The sequence below is a fragment of the Gallus gallus genome, chromosome 4, assembly GCF_016699485.2.
Source record: "Gallus gallus isolate bGalGal1 chromosome 4, bGalGal1.mat.broiler.GRCg7b, whole genome shotgun sequence".
NCBI lineage: Eukaryota > Metazoa > Chordata > Aves > Galliformes > Phasianidae > Gallus > Gallus gallus.
The window spans coordinates 33,829,447-33,846,786 of NC_052535.1; the positions used below are offsets into that span (position 1 = coordinate 33,829,447).

General features: G+C 38.6%; 2 protein-coding genes and 1 long non-coding RNA gene across 8 annotated transcripts in view; 1 reads left to right on the forward strand and 2 right to left on the reverse strand.

Moving 5' to 3' along the window:
• LOC107051772 overlaps nt 1–2,263 on the reverse strand; it is a 45,730-nt gene extending 43,467 nt beyond the window's left edge. For both annotated transcript variants that reach the window (XR_006939256.1, XR_001463648.4), the window contains exon 1: nt 1,814–2,263. This is a non-coding gene — a long non-coding RNA (uncharacterized LOC107051772). The remainder of the gene's footprint in view (nt 1–1,813) is intronic.
• Nucleotides 1–17,340, forward strand: part of INTU (inturned planar cell polarity protein) — a 43,439-nt gene that overhangs the window by 2,224 nt on the left and 23,875 nt on the right. Inside the window, exons 1-3 of one of the 2 annotated variants that reach the window (XM_015276634.3) lie at nt 2,364–2,512; nt 4,187–4,773; nt 13,328–13,413. In XM_015276634.3, coding sequence (XP_015132120.2) covers nt 2,382–2,512; nt 4,187–4,773; nt 13,328–13,413 — 804 coding nt within the window. In that variant the 5' untranslated portion in view covers nt 2,364–2,381. Of the gene's footprint in view, nt 1–2,363; nt 2,513–4,186; nt 4,774–13,327; nt 13,414–17,340 lie in introns of those variants that run through there. The other variant, XM_015276636.4, reaches the window with a different exon arrangement.
• The window catches only part of LOC112532415, a 37,806-nt gene continuing 31,058 nt past the window's right edge, over nt 10,593–17,340 (reverse strand). For 2 of the 4 annotated variants that reach the window (XR_003075127.3, XR_006939251.1), the window contains one exon: nt 10,593–11,818. The gene's annotated coding sequence lies outside the window, so the exon portion shown is untranslated. Of the gene's footprint in view, nt 11,819–13,411; nt 16,132–17,340 lie in introns of those variants that run through there. The other 2 variants (XR_006939252.1, XR_006939253.1) reach the window with 1 other exon arrangement.

Below are 17,340 nucleotides of genomic sequence, written 5' to 3' on the forward strand. Positions count from 1 at the left end.
AAGCACAACGTTAAGCCAGAAAGAAACAAGGATTTCTTTTTCTGAAGTGAATTTCCAAACATAAGAGTTAATTCCTCCAGAAAAACCTTCAGGCAAAAGACTGTTAAAAAGCACTCTTAATTCTTTACTCCTTTAATTATTCCCTTTTAAATGTCCTTTAACCAGTTGTTCAGTAAAAGCAAGTAGTAGTGGTGGTGCCAGTGATGTCCTGTGGCAAATTTTGACTGTCTGCTTGTCAATAACAGCAACTGATTGCAGAAGGGTTAAGGGTGCCTTTGTGAGAAGCATCAGCCCAACCAATTGGACTAAGCTTAAAGGATCTACCAGAAGACAAATTGTTTCAAGGCTTTTCCTAATATTTATGCCCAAGAAATGATGGGATGCTTTCTTAAGCAGGACTGTGTGGGGGAAAAAGTTTCTTCACTCAAATAAAATCCTGCTGCGTGAGATAAATCTTTCAATTTTTAGTTGTTCCCACAGCACCAAAACCCCACATTCATTTCAGAAGAATACACGATTCCCAACTATGTTGCTGAACTAAAATCTTCCAGCATCCTTTCCTCCGTGATAAGTTTATCTCTAAAACAGCAAGTGGTGTAAGACTGCATCCACTTTTTGGAGAGCCTGTTTCTCACTTATTGAGCAAACAACTGGAAACAATTAACCAACGCTTGAACTTAGTGAAATTTGACATAAGTGAAAGGACCGTTAGCATAGGCTGCAACTTCTCTACAGAAACACTTCAGCGTGCTATTCACTGTATTAAAAGTGCTTGCAAATAGCAGTGGAATTGGGGTGCACAGGACTGTATCTTATCTACCTCTTTTAAATTTGTACCTCCGGCAGTATTCCTTCTAGAAAATCATAGCTCATCAGGCTCTTTGGGAAATGTTGTTTATGCAGATTCTGTTTTTTACGCAGTAAATTGTTTGGGAAGTTGAGTACTTCTAAAACATTTTTTCCACCTGTTTTTCTGGAAGCAATAGAAAAGACAAAAGTTGGTGCATAGCTTGCATTCTGGCAATGGGAAACAAGGCTCTGATTTATTTTAAGAATTATCTACCATGCATGAATTATATACTCTGCATAAAGTGGTTTTTGCCAGCTTGGTTAATTCTTTCCACTCTTTCCACCATGTCTTGTTCTAACTTGAGTAAAATCATACTGGAACAAACTTGCCTCTTTTTTTCTTTAGGTAGGGAATGTTTCTCTCTTCCTTTGGATAGTTATGTATTCAGAAAACCCACACAGCAGTAACATTTCCTCAAAACAAGCTTTTCAACAGGCATTTCAGAACAACCATAACGTTTGATGTAGGTATTTCTAACTACTCTAGGTGAAGCTGAATCACTGGGATACAAGTCCGAACTGTTCCTGTTTGTTAATTCACTTGAAATCGCATTGATCAACAAATGCTTCCCTAAGACAGTTTGAAACACAGGACTCTCATACCAGAATTCTGCAACTCTTGCAAAATACTCCAGCGCTATAAAACCTCACTGCTGAGGCTGTGCAAGCATCCCACTGAGCAGAGATTAAATCCAACACGTTAAAAATGTTCCAACAATTATTCTCCATCCCTTCCCTTATTCACCATGCGTGTCTTGATAGGTTTACTGACACAGCTACACAGAGAGTTGCCTGCAGGGCTGCCACGGGTCTTGTTTTTCATGCATGTGAATAATTAAAGCCCTGAAAACGGAGTCACTTTTTGTTTTTCTATCTCTCTACTGTGCATTGATTGCTTTCAGGGGCCAAAACACGTAGCTGGTTTGGCTGTGCCTTGCGGCCCTGCCCTTTCTCCCTCACTTACCTGCTGTCCTAAGCTAAGAAGCCATCTTCATTTCTTGTGTTTCTTTAAACGATGATGGGATGTATTCTGCTGCTAATGGTTTGATGGAGAAAATCAGTTTTTAATTGGAGTTTCTTTCTCCAGATAAGTTTTTGATTATAAGCAATGCTTTGGAGCTCAGCCCGGGACTGTGGTTCCATCAAGAGTCTCTTTTATGGGTCTGTTGCTGAGGCCTTTGTATCAGACAACCACACGGTCTATTCTCCATTACGTTTTCAGCGCTGACCCACTGAAAGATGCTCAGAAGTCCACTGAGATTCAGATGCTGGTGCTGAGGGAGTAACGGAGGAGGCTGGGCGCTTCCAAGCCTCTCTTGCTCCGTGGAGCCCGAGCACGGACGAGAGCGACCCTTCCAGCCCGAGGTCGCACTAACGCTTCCCGCCCGTTGGCGGGGCCCTCACAGGCGGGGCCGCGACCGTTAACTCTCGCGCGCGGCGCTGCCACGCGCTTCCCCCGTCTCCTTGGTGCCGGGCGGGACCGCCAATCAGAGGGCGCGGCGCCGGTCACGTGCGGGCGAGCAGGGAGAGTCATGGCGTCCGAGGGGGACGGCGCGAGCGGAGTAGCTGTGGGTGTGGAGCCGCTGCAGGGTGGCAGCACGGGGTGCGCGGACACCGGCAGCGAGAGCGGCTCGGACAGCACCTCGCTGTCCGCCAGCTCCGAGTAAGGGCGGGGCGGGGTGCAGCCCGCAGGGAGCGCGGATGGGCTGAGCGTTGGCGGGCATCGTTTTGGGCAAGAGTGAATAAATGCGACGTTCATGACACTTGTCCCTGCCTGCAGCATCCTTGCACGCCCCTGAGTCCCTCTAGTTCTAGGCGGAGAGCAGGATCTCTATGGGCGTTTTGTGTGCTTTTTTTTCCAGCCGGACCTTCCCTCTGAGCCCCTAAGGCTGCTGTGGTGTGGTGTCTTTATAATGTCCTTTGCTCAGCTGTGTCATTTATCTGTGTCTTCTAATTGTTGCTCTATTCAAGTTGTGTGCTCAGGCTAGTTTTAAACAAAACTTTCTTCCTCTGTTTAGTCAAATGATCTACTTCTAGTGTGAGATTTATGAATGCATGCTAACTTTACTCAGTTATTGATGTGATTACGTATGTCTCCATTGCGGTTTTCCTTGTTTGGTTGCTATCAGTGCAGTCTCAGGTTGGTAGGAGGAGAGATCTGGCTGCCCTGAGGCCAGCCCGAGCTGCTCTTGGCTGTTTATGAGAATCTGCCATGTAGAGTATCTTAGAAGTTCTTCACAAAGCCTGCTAATACTGACTTGTACGTGTGTGAAATCAGAAGCTTTCTGATATTTACCTTAAATGTTCCGGTAAATGAAATCACTGGTGACTTTCCCTACTTTGGTTGCTGATCCACACGCTCCTGTGACAGCACTCTGAGGTTCATCTTGGAGCTGTGGAGTGGACAGTTTGGCCTGTTGCCTCCTCGGCTATCTTCTTTTTTTTTTCCCCCCAGCCAAAAGAGTGCGATTTCCTTCAGTCTCTTTCCATTTAAGAGATGTTTATAAACTACTTTGTATTTGTCTCTGTGCTCTGGGCCTGTTCCAGTTATTACGTCTCTTTTAGACTATAAGATCCAAAACTGGACGTGGTTGACACATCGCCATTGCCAAACTAGGACAGAAACTTTCTATGCCTTGCAGACGGCACTCCTGCTAATCCATCCTGTGGTTGCACTGCCTTTTCTTTGCAGCATCTTGATGCTAGCGACTTAGTGATCCACTCCAGCTGCTACAACTCTTCCTGTAGCAGTGCTGCCTCTGTACTTTTTTGTTTTCTATTTTTGCGTGCACATCTGAGTGTGCTATTTTGAACGTGTCTTCAAAAGTGTTACGTTGATTTCACTTTGTTTTTTCTCCTTGTTATTTTAAGATGATTTAAAACCGCTATTCTTGTCTTTCAGTGAGGTTTCAGTACAGTCCAACTTTCAAATGTGTTAAGGGAAAAATAATGGGAGAGAACAAGTAGGATGCCATTGTTTCTCTAAGACAAAGCACCATCATGCTCATGAATGTAATTACTAATTAAAACTTGGATATGAAAGAAACATTTTGTTTTTGCTTGCTTCCACAGAAGTTAGTAGCAGTGCTTTTTGCAATGGCTGGAAGGCATTTGAAGAATCTCTTTTAATGTTTCCTTCCCAAAGCTGTCATTTGTCCTGGAAGAGTTCCTGTTCCCGTGGCAAACTTAAAGCGATAAGCTTTTAATATTCAGGAGATTACATACTTTTTTGCCTTGTACCCTCCATATACTTTCCCTGCTTGAAGTAAGTAGATGTCACTTGCAGAGCAGTCTTTCTTATCAGAACTATCACTGATTGTTCTTCTTTGTTTCCCAGTGACCTTGAGCCTGAATGGTTGGATGGTGTGCAGAAAAATGGGGAGCTATTTTATTTAGAAATGAGTGAAAGTGAAGAAGAAACTTTACTTCAGAACGCCTGTCCAGAAATACCATCGGTGAATCATGTCAGATTTCGTGAAAATGAAGCGGAAGTTATTCAGGAGGGATCACGAAAAGAAAGAAAGTATGAACTGAAGAAACTGACAAAAATCTTAAAGAAGAAGAATCTTTTACCAAAGCATTCTAGTAAGAAAGGAAGTGGAAGCTGTAACGTGCGCTCCAGTGGTCCAACTTCCATACTGAAACACCACTCCACTCAGAAAATGGGTGAAATACAGCAGAAGTACAAAGATATCTATGTTTATGTAAATCCCAGAAAACTGTTGGGGAATGCTGGAGAAGATGAGCAGCACAGGCTGCTAGAGGCCTTGGTAGGAATTCTCCATCAGTCTTCGTGGAGCAGCAGAAGAGCAGAAAAACAAGGCAAGAAGGATAAGGTCACCAGAGGAATCAGTGAAGAGAAGCTTGTAGTACATGGCTTGGTGCCTGGCGGTTCAGCAATGAAAACAGGCCAAATATTGATTGGTAAGTTAATCAAGTGAACACGCTCTTCTTTTAAAATGAGTATTTTTATTTTATTTTATTTTGGAGAGGCAGCTGCCTTGAATATGCACAAGATGTAAGTAACGCTTACAACTACTATTTTGGAAATTGCTGAGGTACTATTTTAAGTAAATGTCACTGCATTTGGTGTTTTGTCACCTATTCAATGTGATTATATCAGTTGTTTTAAGAATATGTGACATAAACCAGAAGGCATTAAGGAGATGATTGTCCCTTTAGCCTACAAGGAGCAAGCATCTTCAACTTAGGAAAAATAAGTACTGCCTCACATCTTTAATTCAATGCAGAATTTACTCTGTAGATAACTGCCTGTGGAAAAACTTGAGTGTGCCAAATACTGTATTTTGTTTTTATTCTTTTCTACCACTCTTCTTACAATGTGCTTTGTATGGATTTTGAGAAACACACAAAACAAACAAACAAACAAAAAAACACATGGAGTAAATATATATTTTTTAGATTTTGTCTGTGCACAGCCTTGTTTAGTTGTTCTTCTGTCTAGCAATGAGAAGAGCTTCTTCAGCAGTTGTGATCAGCAGGCCTCTCAGCTGCAGAATGAGAAGGCAGTGAGCCAGCAGAGCAGCTCTTTTGTGTTGGTTTGGCTCTTTCCAGACCTAAGGCAATGCAGCTAAGTAACCTGGCAAGAAACAAACCCAGAACAAAAACTGTTCATCTAGTTCTTGCTGGTGTGCTGAGTTAAACCGGATCACAGAAGGCCTGACAGGCACCAGAGCTTGAATAACATACAGGAATGAACTTTCCTGGCCAGCAGTGAAGGAGCAGATGCACGTGCTCCCATTTCCAGCATCAAGAGGCCACTGAAATAAATGACTTAGTACTCATGAGCTCCCAACCTTGGAGACTGTAAATGTGAGACAGCTAGCTTATGTCTGCAAGGGGTGGAAGATGGTTAATTGCCCTTGAAGTTGCTCTCTAGTAAGGAGCAAGCAAAGAGATGATTTTGGTTAAAAGATCATGAAAATCTTAATGCTGTAGTAGCACAAATCCCACAGACTCAGCATGAGTGCTTTGAAATTCCACTGTTGTTTGTGTTAAAATGCAAATCATGCTCTGACTAGCTCATTCTTCTAGAATAGGTTTTCAGTACATTGCTAAAGAATACTCCAGAGAGAAAATTGGATAACTTTCAAATGTTACCAGAAAGAACTGATCAGTCAAGAAGTGAGGGATGAAGAATAAGGGGGAGGATGAAGAGAGTTTCAGCTTGATCTTACTGTGCTTAATGGTATTTAATCTAATTAGTGTAAAGCTGGGTATTTATAACCTGTAAGTTAATTTTGGGACACAAATCTGTATGTAACCACCTGTTTGTAAGAGCAGCTGTGAAGTCAGAACAACGTGGGCACATACCAAATCCAAGAGAAAATGCTAACCTTCTCAGTGACAGTGCTACATTATATGCAGCACTCAGTGTTTCCTTGAGCTAATGAGCACAATTTTGGTTTTTTTTGCTTTGTCTTGTCTTAAATAGAAAAACATTTAAGTTAATCTAAAAAGTCCAGCAATTTCATGTGTCGTAGGGCTGACAACCAATAGTGCTTTGGTTTGGGATGTTGGAAAGAAGTATTTTCAAGCATATTACAGTTATTCAGCTTTCAGTTGGGAAAATGAGCTGTATTCTGTGCCAACAGTATAAAATATATAATTTGAAAGTATTTTTATATGAAAATTACACATTACAGTGAACACTGAGTACTCTAAAATTTTTATGTGGTGTCTACAAACAGAGCTTTGCATAAATCAGGCGTTTAGATTTCAGTGCTGTCAGCATAAAGATATACAGTAAAAATAATTTTGATTCTGTCAGAAAAACTGCTTGGCTTACTGTCTCTGTGTTGTACTTTGGGCGATGAGTGTTACATTATACACCCAAAGCCTGACTTAGAAACAACTGTAGTTCAGTAGAGGGCCTCTTCAGAGCTCCTCACAGGAGCTGAAGTTACATAGAACGTTCAGGAGAAAAGTCAATAGAGCTTTGCTTGTAAGTTTTAGGAATTCTGTTCAGAACTGTGGAAACACAGTGAAGTATATGTGGTCAGTCTAAAACCTGATCAACATAGCATGATGCCGGCTGGCTGGTTTGGGTATGACTTTGTTCATCTCCATTGACTTTCACATGCACAGATCTTAGCCTGTTCCTGATTATCTTTTTAAATATTAATATTTTAATGACCTGCAGTGGGTGATGCAGACCATTTCTATATTAGTGTTTTTGTTTCTTTGCTCCTTGTTTTTAGGAGAATGCCAAGTATATTTTCCCTTTTAAAAGCCATGCCTTAAAGTGGTATACCGTGGGTTTTCTGGTGACCAGCTTGCAGTGGGTGTTGCAGGCAGTTTTGGCTTAGCAGGTTGTTACTGAATTTGATCTGTTGGCAATTAACATAAAATTTGAAGTCATTCCAGTATTGAGAAGACAGAAACAGAACAGAAAATTAATAACAATTTAGAAAGTGCATTTTGCCCACCTTCTTTGTCCTCAAACACCTCTCCTCTCCCTCATCTCAGCCCCCCTGTTCTTACCGTATGGTAACTGCGCATCTCCATCTCTTCAGAAAGGTAATGAATGGGGTGAGAGGCTGGGATTGTATGTGTGGTGCCTTCCTTCTGCTACCCCTTGCTTCTTGTTTTCCTTTGCTGCATCATAACTCTTCCACACGCCATAAGCTTTCAAGGAATGAGTCCTCTGCGGGCCCCAGCCCTTCCTGCAGTGACAGCTGCACTCTTAAATACTTGGGCAGAAGTGCCAGTGGCTGCCCTAGCTGGGGCAGTGAGTTACTGCACTGTCTTCAGAGAGCTGTGAGTGGGAGGAGATGGTTCATGGCCTTCCACACAGGTCACTGCTACAGCACACAGCTCCCCACATCCTGGCAGGGGTGCCCAGTAGCACAGTCTGCCTCTCCAACCTTAGAATTTGAGCGCTCTAGATCTTTATGTTTTTTCCACCTAACGATTCGTGTTTGTGATACGGTGAATAATAACAGAGTTACTGGTTACTTCACAAATTCCTTAGCAACTTAGTTATTTGTCAGCAGTAAGTATGGTTGCCACTGAAGTGGCTGCTAAGGCTGAGTCATGAGGGAGGCTGAGATTTTTTTACTTTGAATGTCCAGTTAAAAAGCTGTTATTGCTTTTACGTTTTTAGTAGAAATAACTGCTTTTTTTTTCCCAATAAATAATCACTTTCCTCTGATGGCTTCTTCAACTGATTCTGATACGTGTATCCTTTACAGCATCAAACATTAAAAGATAAAACATCTGTTTATTATTTGTGGAGTATGCTTTACTTTTTTAAGATTGGGTACAGAAGTCATAATTCTTGTTGCTATATTTTATCAACTGAGCAGGATGCGGCCACTGACCATATGAATATAAGTTTTCTAGGCTAAGAAGCTGCTGCTTTACCTCTGTAAAAAGATGGGACTCTTTTTTTTTTTCAATTCTTTCTAATGTTGTTGGTTTGTTTTGCTTTTATATTTAAAAGTCCATCAGTCTTAAATTATCAAATAAAAAAACCTCATTGCTTTTAAAATTCTTGCCATCACTTCCATTTGGGTTAAGAAATACTGTTGCCTTTATCTGATGGACCTTAAGGGTCTTTTGGTGTTTTTTTTTGGTTTTTTTTTTGGAATAATTTCTCTTACATGCATTTATTATTAACAATATGCAAAGCCCATTCTGCTGTGTAAAACTTTATGGTTAAATCTTTGAATGCATCTTCAAAGACAGAAAGCTCCACTGAATACTCACTGTTAGATCCAGGGAAATAAGGGTTATAATAGGAAATGCCATTATAATTTGATTTCCTCTCCCCTCCAAACTGAAACCTATCCAATTCACAGCAGGGGATACTTTCTGTAAATGCTGATGATGACCATCTTTACTGTGGTATGAATGGAAAAGTAATTCCAGTGACACTGGAAATGCAGAAAAGCTCTTTCGCCTTACCCTCTTGGAAATCATTTTCCATTATTATTGCACTTGCCACCGAGCATTTGAATGTTGTGCATGAATTCTCTCATCTGATCAGTGGGTTCAGCTGTCCAAAAGGTGTAAGAACTACCAAGGGGAAGGGATTGTTTCTGGAAGATAGTAAACATGGGCTGTAATTATCCAATTCTGACCAACCGTGTAGAAGATGGAGGCTACTGTTACAGGCATCAGTTGAAGGGTGCAGATCCCAACCCCCTTTACCGGCAAGAGGTTTTTTGTGGGTCTTTATTAATTCTCTTGGTGTTATGTGGGAGGGTTATTGATTTCCTCTGAATGAAGAAATGTTTAAGTAGTAATCTTTTCTCCTTTCATTTGAATAGTAAAAACATAGATAATCATTGTTGGAGGTCCGAAGTTCAAGTCCTGTGCATAACGTCGTTATTCAGCAATTGATCACAGATTGGTAAAACAGGCAGTTGTCACTGGAAAGCAGAGCAGAGCATGAACTGATTGTTTAAAACAATAATGTATTTACATAAGCAGCTTGCAGTCATCTTCTGACAGTTGAGGTAAATAATGGTGGTGGTGGTTGTTGCTTTTTGTCATCTGCTACAAGCTAAGAGTTCTGTCAGAAGAATGTTCTTGAAAGAACCACAATACTGTAAGAGTTTGAGATTTTCCATGGGAAATTGCCATATATGGTGTATTGTTGAAAAGCCTCTCCAATGTAGAGATGTTAAGCACACGAGATAGAAATACAGAGCTTGCGTAAGCTTTGCTGTGCTCTCACTGTGGAGTTTGGGATGTCGTTTATGTTCTTTTAATCTCCTCTTGAGGCATAACAGCATTGGTTTGGGTCAAAGCAGCCTGCTAACATATAAAACAAGTAATTGAACTGGCTTTCTGCAGTAGAATATGTTCCACGCTTTGCCTTTTTTGGAAGGGAATATGTGAACATTTATAAGTACTTCTACTGAGCCATTGTAAGAACAGAGGAAATTACGTGAAATTAAAAAAAAAAAAGTCTAATTCCTCTCCCATGTGGATGGCATGGCTCTGATTTTTAATTCAGATTAAAATGTTCATTTGCCATCACAGCATGGAAGTAGCATTCACTCATCAGCCATTACCCCCTGTAGAAATGGTGTGTGTAGGTTTAGCTGTATGGAACCAATATTTAATAAAACCTGTGCCTTGTGGGACAAAGTGACCATCTGTCCTGAGAGAAATATTTTAGGGATGCCAGCAGTCCTGAGACTTTTCTAAACCTCATCTTCTTTAGATGGGAAAAAATGTATCAATCACTTTCACGCCACGTGTTTGAGATCAAATACGTTCTTAGATAACAGTGGGCGAGAAGTGTTTTCTACTGAGGTAAAAGTGAAAAGGCTGAATGAAGAAAATAGGAACAAATTCTTGACTGTCTTTTATGTCAGTTCCATCACTTTAGTAAAACTTAGTTCTGTTTGGCACTGTGTTCAGAAGTATATGGGCATCTAATAGTTGTGGACAAGGAGTAAGTTTTTGTAACACATGATATAACTCAAAACTTGATTATTCATTCTTATTGAACACACACACATGAATAGCTTATTGTATTCCTTCAAGAGAAGGATATGTGTTTTTCTATATTTTTATTGACTCAAAGTTTGATATCCAGGAGCTGTCAGAAGAAGAAAAAGATGTTTCTTCAAGTGCAGTTGCTCAAAATCTCTCTAAAAATGGAAACGAGACCTTGTCTTAATGTTCTTCATCTCGTGTCTTTCAAGCCAGACAGTTATGAGCTAAGGGACTTACAGAATGCAAGCCAATAAGAGCAGGTCAAGTGCTATTCTACATAGTATTTTATTATACAGCATAATTTGTATTTGCAACTGTATTAATGAAAAAGCTAAAAAATTTTGTTTTTCTATAGCAAGTTTGAAAAGAACATCTCATAGAAATGTGTGCTTCTTGTATATGTCTACTAGCAAAAATGGAAACATTCAATTCAATCTGCGTAGTTAAGGAAAGTCAATTGTGTTTTTTAGTTTTTTTTACCTACTTTGTAAAGCACAAAATGATTGAAAAATGTACTTGCAGTGTCATCCTTACAACTTTTCTCTCTTCTAGCTAAATGTCTTTCTGCATGTCATTCAGCTATGTTTTAGTCTGTGAAAACTGACTTAACTGCAAACTACTGAGTTTAAGAAACACTGCCGTTCGGTTCTTTTACTTTATTTAATGTAAATTGATAAAATATGAGTGAAGTTGGATTTTGTATTTTGCACACAGTCTTATTGATAGATTTAATATCTAACAACCTGAGTCACTCTCACTTTTAAGTTGTTCACACCTTTAAAGGGAAAGAAACATTTCTCAAAGAAAATGTTGGAAGCAGTATTAACAACGGAATACTTGCATATATAAACTTTTACTGTCATTAATTACCACACTGGATAGATCTTGTGGCTGTGTTCTGCTTTAATGTGCTCCATGTTCATAATTTTACATACTTACTATTGTGCTAGTAGTGGCTTTCATTCTGTTACTTAATAGTCTCTGTTCACTGAATTCTGTTTGGTTTGGTGAAAAGAAAAGGCCAGGAGCCCCACCATTCCCGTTCTGAAAAGTCAGTACTGATGGGTGTAGTTTCTCTTAGTTGATGTCAATTTGCAGTTCTTCCATAGTGATACTACATTTTCTGGCAAAATGAAGGTAGCCTTATGGGACTGCTTTGGCAGTGTCTTCTGGAAAGCTGTTCCATTTATGGCATGTGATTACATTTTTACAAATTGAGTGGAATAAATATTTATCTCTCCAATGAAAGTTTTACAGACGTACATTAGATGTCAAATAAATGGAACGCTTTGAGTATAAAGCGTGTAAATACTGATGGATTTTCTTTCAAAGAGTATTTGTGTATTCTACCGCATTAAATGTGGTCCAAAAACATTCCTTTTAAGTGCTAAGGTTCATATATCTTCACTAAGTGTACGCAGTTGGTTTGAACGCCCTTGTGGAGCAGACGATCAGATGCCCACACTTTGTCTTCACAGTAGAATTCATCATTTCCCTGACAGAACAAAAAGTATACAAACAATTTTTTGTTTTAATAGTGCTCCAGATTAGTACAGGAACAACTTAAGTTTTCTTTTGTATTTGTGAGTGATGATCTTAAATACATGGTACCACGGTGTTCTTCAACAAAGAAGCTAGGAGTTCTGATGATAATTATTTATTCTATTAGTGCTGCCTGAGTGCTCCATTCTTGGTTGCTAGCTGTCGAGTCCTAGGACTCTGGCTTGGGCTCCTCTACTTGCTTTTAAATGCTGTTGTAACTTTCAACTATCCTATCTTTGAGTTGTTTCTGTGGTGATGATTCACTAGGTCAAAACTTTACTGTGCTATGCATCTAAAATCGCAGAGATTAGGGAGAGAGCTGCTCATACTTGAAAAAAGAAGTCCTTCAAAGGAGAAATTTTTTTCACTTTCACTGATTTATCTCGTCTTTCTTGCACACTCCTTTGTTAAACATTTTATCTGCTTGAGGGGAATAAGGCAGAAGTTGTTATTAATTATTAATACCTCTACAATATTTTCCTTTGCTTGAAATACAAAAATCAAAGTAGAATTTCTATCTTATAGTTGAGTGTAGATTTTAAGTTTGTAAGTTTTAATTCAGTTCTTTTTGCTTTGTTCTGTGCCCTTAATTTTTTAATCCCTTTCTGTCTGCAGTTCAAGACTTTCTGTGGGATCCTGCTTTTCAAATATATTTTTAGTAATGGGAAAAGAGCTTGATTTTAGTAAATGCAAGATGTCATTAGGCACGAGGAACTGGCAGATAAAAATATGAAGAGGACTAAGAAGCTCAGAATGGGGCAAGACGTGAGAAAGAAGGGAGAGCACTAAACTGTGGTGTGGCTTGAGAGACCAAGGAGGTGTAGGCATGAAATGAAGTAGCTGTGATTCTAAAGAAGATCAGTGACGTTTCACAAGATGATCAGCCAAGCTAACTGCTCACCACTGTGACATGACGGCGGCCGAAGTCTATCAGATACTGTCTATTCAGTCCTTTTTTTTCCTTTCTGTTAACTCAAGAGCTTATTTAGAACATCTAGGATTCAAAAAATATCTACCTGGGATGATATTCTGCCAGTTTACTGAACTAAGCTGAGTTATTGAGGTTCATGGGAAATGCTAACACTACTTCTAAGAGAAAGGGGGAAGGGACGGTGAGGTTCTCCTTCAGCTAATGCTTGAAACCTCTTCTGTAAATAATGGCCTGGAACTTGTCAAGTGCATACAGGAAGAATGAAGCAATAGGATGGACTGAAACCTGGATAGAGGGAAAAGGCTTTGCCAGTTATTTTTGTGAAGCAATACAAGCATGGCAGTAAGGACTTCAGAGCATTCAAGTAATAGACTGCTGTTTCTAAGTATAATAAATGTTGCAAGTAGATGTCATCTATTTAAATGCAGTAAGTCATTTATAATTGGATGCCATATTCATTTTTAAAACACCATTGTTTGGCTTTGTACTGTAATAGCCTCTAATTTATGCTTTTATCTCTTTTATTTCCAGGAGATGCTCTAGTTGCTGTAAATGATGTCGATGTGAATTCTGAAAACATAGAAAGAGTTTTGTCTTGCATTCCAGGTCCTATGCAGGTACAGTTGAACGTTTATTCCTAATGTCCTTTGAAAAATTAAATAGTATGTATAGTCTTTTTTTTTTTTCCTTTGGAAAAGTAATTTAGGTTATCTTTCTCTTAGATGAGGAAGTTCTAGTTTTTGACTTAATTCAGTGAGATGTGCAATCTGACAGTAGAATGTATGAAGCAAGCTACTGATGTATAGCTTGCAAATAACTGTCAGCTGGAGTGGCAGTGAATGGATACAGTGCTATTTTGTTCTCCCTTGGAAATAAGTATGATAGAGTCAAAGAACAAAGTATAAAAGAATGTATGCTTGGCATTTTAAATTTGATTACATTGTTCTTAAAGTAATAATTGCTGCATAAATACTGAGATAAAATAATTCATCAGTATAAAAGAATCACAAATTCTGATTTAACATGTAGTGCTATTAAAGATATTTAAGAGGATTTAAATGGAGATATTGATAGTTCTTGCATTTAGATAGAAAAATAGTGTTTAAAAGCCTTTAGCTTAAATGTTTTTAAGATCTTTCAATACTGAATAGTGATTAAAATGGATATTAAACAAAATAAATAAATAACGTATTTTCTTACAAAATGTACTGCATATGGTTTATCTTCTAACTGAACAATAATTTTGGAACTATAATAAAGAATTAAATAATAAAGAATTACAACACAGAGTGTAAATTACCTACAATGTTAGTACCATAAAGTTAAGTGTTTTCCACATGCTGGTGGACAGGAAGACAAGGTAAAAGATGTAACTTGGTACAAGACAGAGGAGGTGTATGTCAAATGATAGTTCATCTTACACTATGTCTGTAGGCCTGGTAGTTTTTCTTCAGGTAGAATATATGAGGTGAAAATAAAAATGTTTTGCTGACCACAGATAAAGAGTAGAAGTTTTTGGTTGTGAACAGAAGCATGTTTGACAAAACTTGGTGTAAGTGCATGTAGAACTGCATCTGCACATGCAATAAGATTGAGTACTACAATGTCAGTTTAGGAAGCTTTCCAAGATACTCAACAGTATGAAGCCTGCCTAAGCTACCGGAGTTGTGGTCAGGTATTGGCAGAGCTCCATTGCAGAAAAACCTTGTCTTGCCTGTCTTGGACCAAATAAGGAGTTGATGTAACTATTATTAAATATAGAATGATTAGAAAAGCAGAGATGATACAGTTTACTTAATTGTATCTTTGCTAGATTAGAGTGTACTTATATACTTGTTGCTTAAGTGCAGTGCAACCCTTTGCATAGTAGTTATTTTTAATGCAACGTTAACATTTACGTTGTCAGTAAATTTGTCCAGTAGACAGTGATTACTTCAACCATAGAACTATTTGTCATGTTGGCTTTCCAAAACCTTTTATTAAAGTGCAATTATTCCTTTTTTACTGTGTAATTTTAGTCAAGCCAAAAAAGTGACTGCTGAAATAGACAAGCGTAGAATTTAGATACGTGGTTCTATTTTTTTGCAGTGTAGAACACTGTGTTCATACTGCTGGAGAAAGAGAGGGCTGTTGTTTCTAGGATGTAGTCATAAAGACAGCTGTTACACAAGCAAAACTGTTAATATCTTCTCATTCATCATACATTGCACAAAGTGATTCCTCATTCATTGTACATTGCGTGCATTTTAAAAAGATGCAACTTAAAGCAGTCTTAACATTGTTATGAGTTAAATAAGAAGCTGAGTCACTGCTCTTCTGGGTTCATTGTAAAAATTACTGCAGGTAATATGAAAAATGACTTACCTAACTTCTCTCAGATGCAGCAGTTGGCTTAACATCTCTCGTTATTGTGTTATCTTTCCCAACTTTTGTTTGTATTATCTGAGTTTTGTCAAGCTCGCTTTTGAGCATGTAGGGGCTGGAACAGGGCACTTACAAAGCAAGATTTCCTATTTCCCATGCTCCCACATCAGAACTGCTTCTGTTTGTGTGCTTGCATGTCTCTTAGATAAAGTCCCAGTTCCAGTTAACTCATCTCAAAGTTCTTCAGTGCTCACTGAATGTGACAAAGCATACCCCTCATACCCCATCAATGATTGAGACGATAGAATAAAGCTATGTTCTGTGACCTGTGCAGTTTTACATTTCTGAAATCAAAATAGCTGCTACTTAATTTGATGATTACTGCTTATGTGTTCTCTTTCTTCTACAGCTTTATTCATGAACATTCATAGAACTTGATATTACTTCTCATGTTTTAAATGTATTCAAAAAAGAAAATCAGAACCTGCGTTCATGCAGACTTGAATAAGCTTAGTGATTTATTTTAATTTAGCTCAGTTCATACACATAGATGACGATTTACCTGAGTCACTGAGATAGCACAACAACAAAACAAAACAATCCCCCCAGCCCCTTGGTTCATTCTGTGATCTCTTTTAAGCTGGTAGCTTGTAAACATCCGAAAGGTAAAGTACCTGACATTTTTGGTGAGCTTTATAGACAAACTTCCTACAGAAGTTGGTAAACTTTAGAGAAGCTAAATATTGCTCACAATAATGTGGTTATTTTTGTGATTTAAAGATCCAAAAAGGCGCTTCTTCAACTTCGTTATTATTGCTCTTTAGTATGCGCGAATTAAAATGATATTGTGTGTTGGCTGTGACAGGTAGCAGTGATGCTAGAGCTTGTCTCTGCAGCCACTTGTTCTTCAATGATAGGCTTGGAAGCAGCAGAACCTCTGAGATGTTTAACAGCACAAGACAGAGGAGATACTGTATAGGAAGGAGACATGCATAGAAGAATATACTTCTCATTAACCAGATACTTAGAAGTTGCAGTACTTTCTAAACTTTCTAAAAATATTCAGCCTGAGGCAGATAGTCAGAATCAGAAATCTTAGCCTGAATTTTTAAATTATGGTTTGGCAAGTCATAAGCACATGAAAAACAGTGTCTTAAACAGGAAATGGCAGCCGCTCTTGAAAGGCAGGCAATGCCACCAGTTCAGCCTGTAATAAAATCCATATTCTTGGTGTACAGTGTTTTTACAGATAAACACAGAGCATGCCTTTCTGGATAAGACCGTAAGTGTAACAGGAATATTTTTTCAATGTATTGACACTGAAAAATGTTTAGGTAAAAAGTATTAACAAAATAGTCAATTTAGAAGGATTCTTGCATTGTATTTTTCTGGGTTCCAGCAGTCCTAATAACAGCTTAGGGACTTGCTGGATCTCATATTAGTTTGTAGCTCATTTTAATCTAGTTCTTAAAATTCCTTTGACTTCCACAGCATTCTAGAGCAGTGATTTTACATAAATGAATTATATATTCTCTTCCTTTTTGTTGGCTTTCAAACTGCTTCCAATTAGTGCTTTTAACGCCTACAGGTTCCAGTGTCAGGAATAACAGCTGTCTGTATCTTATTCTTCTTATCGTTCTGTGATTTTGGAGAGCTCTGTCATGTTCAACTTCTGTTTCTTCTTTCCTAAGCTGAAAAATCCCCATCTGTGTACCTCATTACTGTCACATTCATCAGTACCTTCTTGCAGTTAGACAATTTTTATTGAGAACTCTTATAAGTATTGAGAATATATACATGCTGTGTATTTATGGAGTGGAATATTGATATTTTCTGTGCTTTTTCCAATTCTCCGTTTTGAAATACTTTTTTTTTCCTGTTTTCTGCTGTATCTTGACTTGATTTTCTTTAAGAGAACTGGAGTCAAAGCTGTGAAAGATTTCATACTCAGTATTCACAAAAGAGTTCCTCAGCTGTCACGTATTTCATCAGATCTTGTGCGTTGTTCAGGACAGCTTCCTTGTAGAAATGTAGCCTCTCGGTGGCATTCTGTTACAGCATTTTCTAGCCTACGTGAGCTTTTTCACAGCAATTTTTAAAAGGCTAAATGTAGACTAGAACTTAAATGAGAGTTGCTGCATAGAATCAAGTAAACTTGGATGGGAACAAAAAGCCAAATT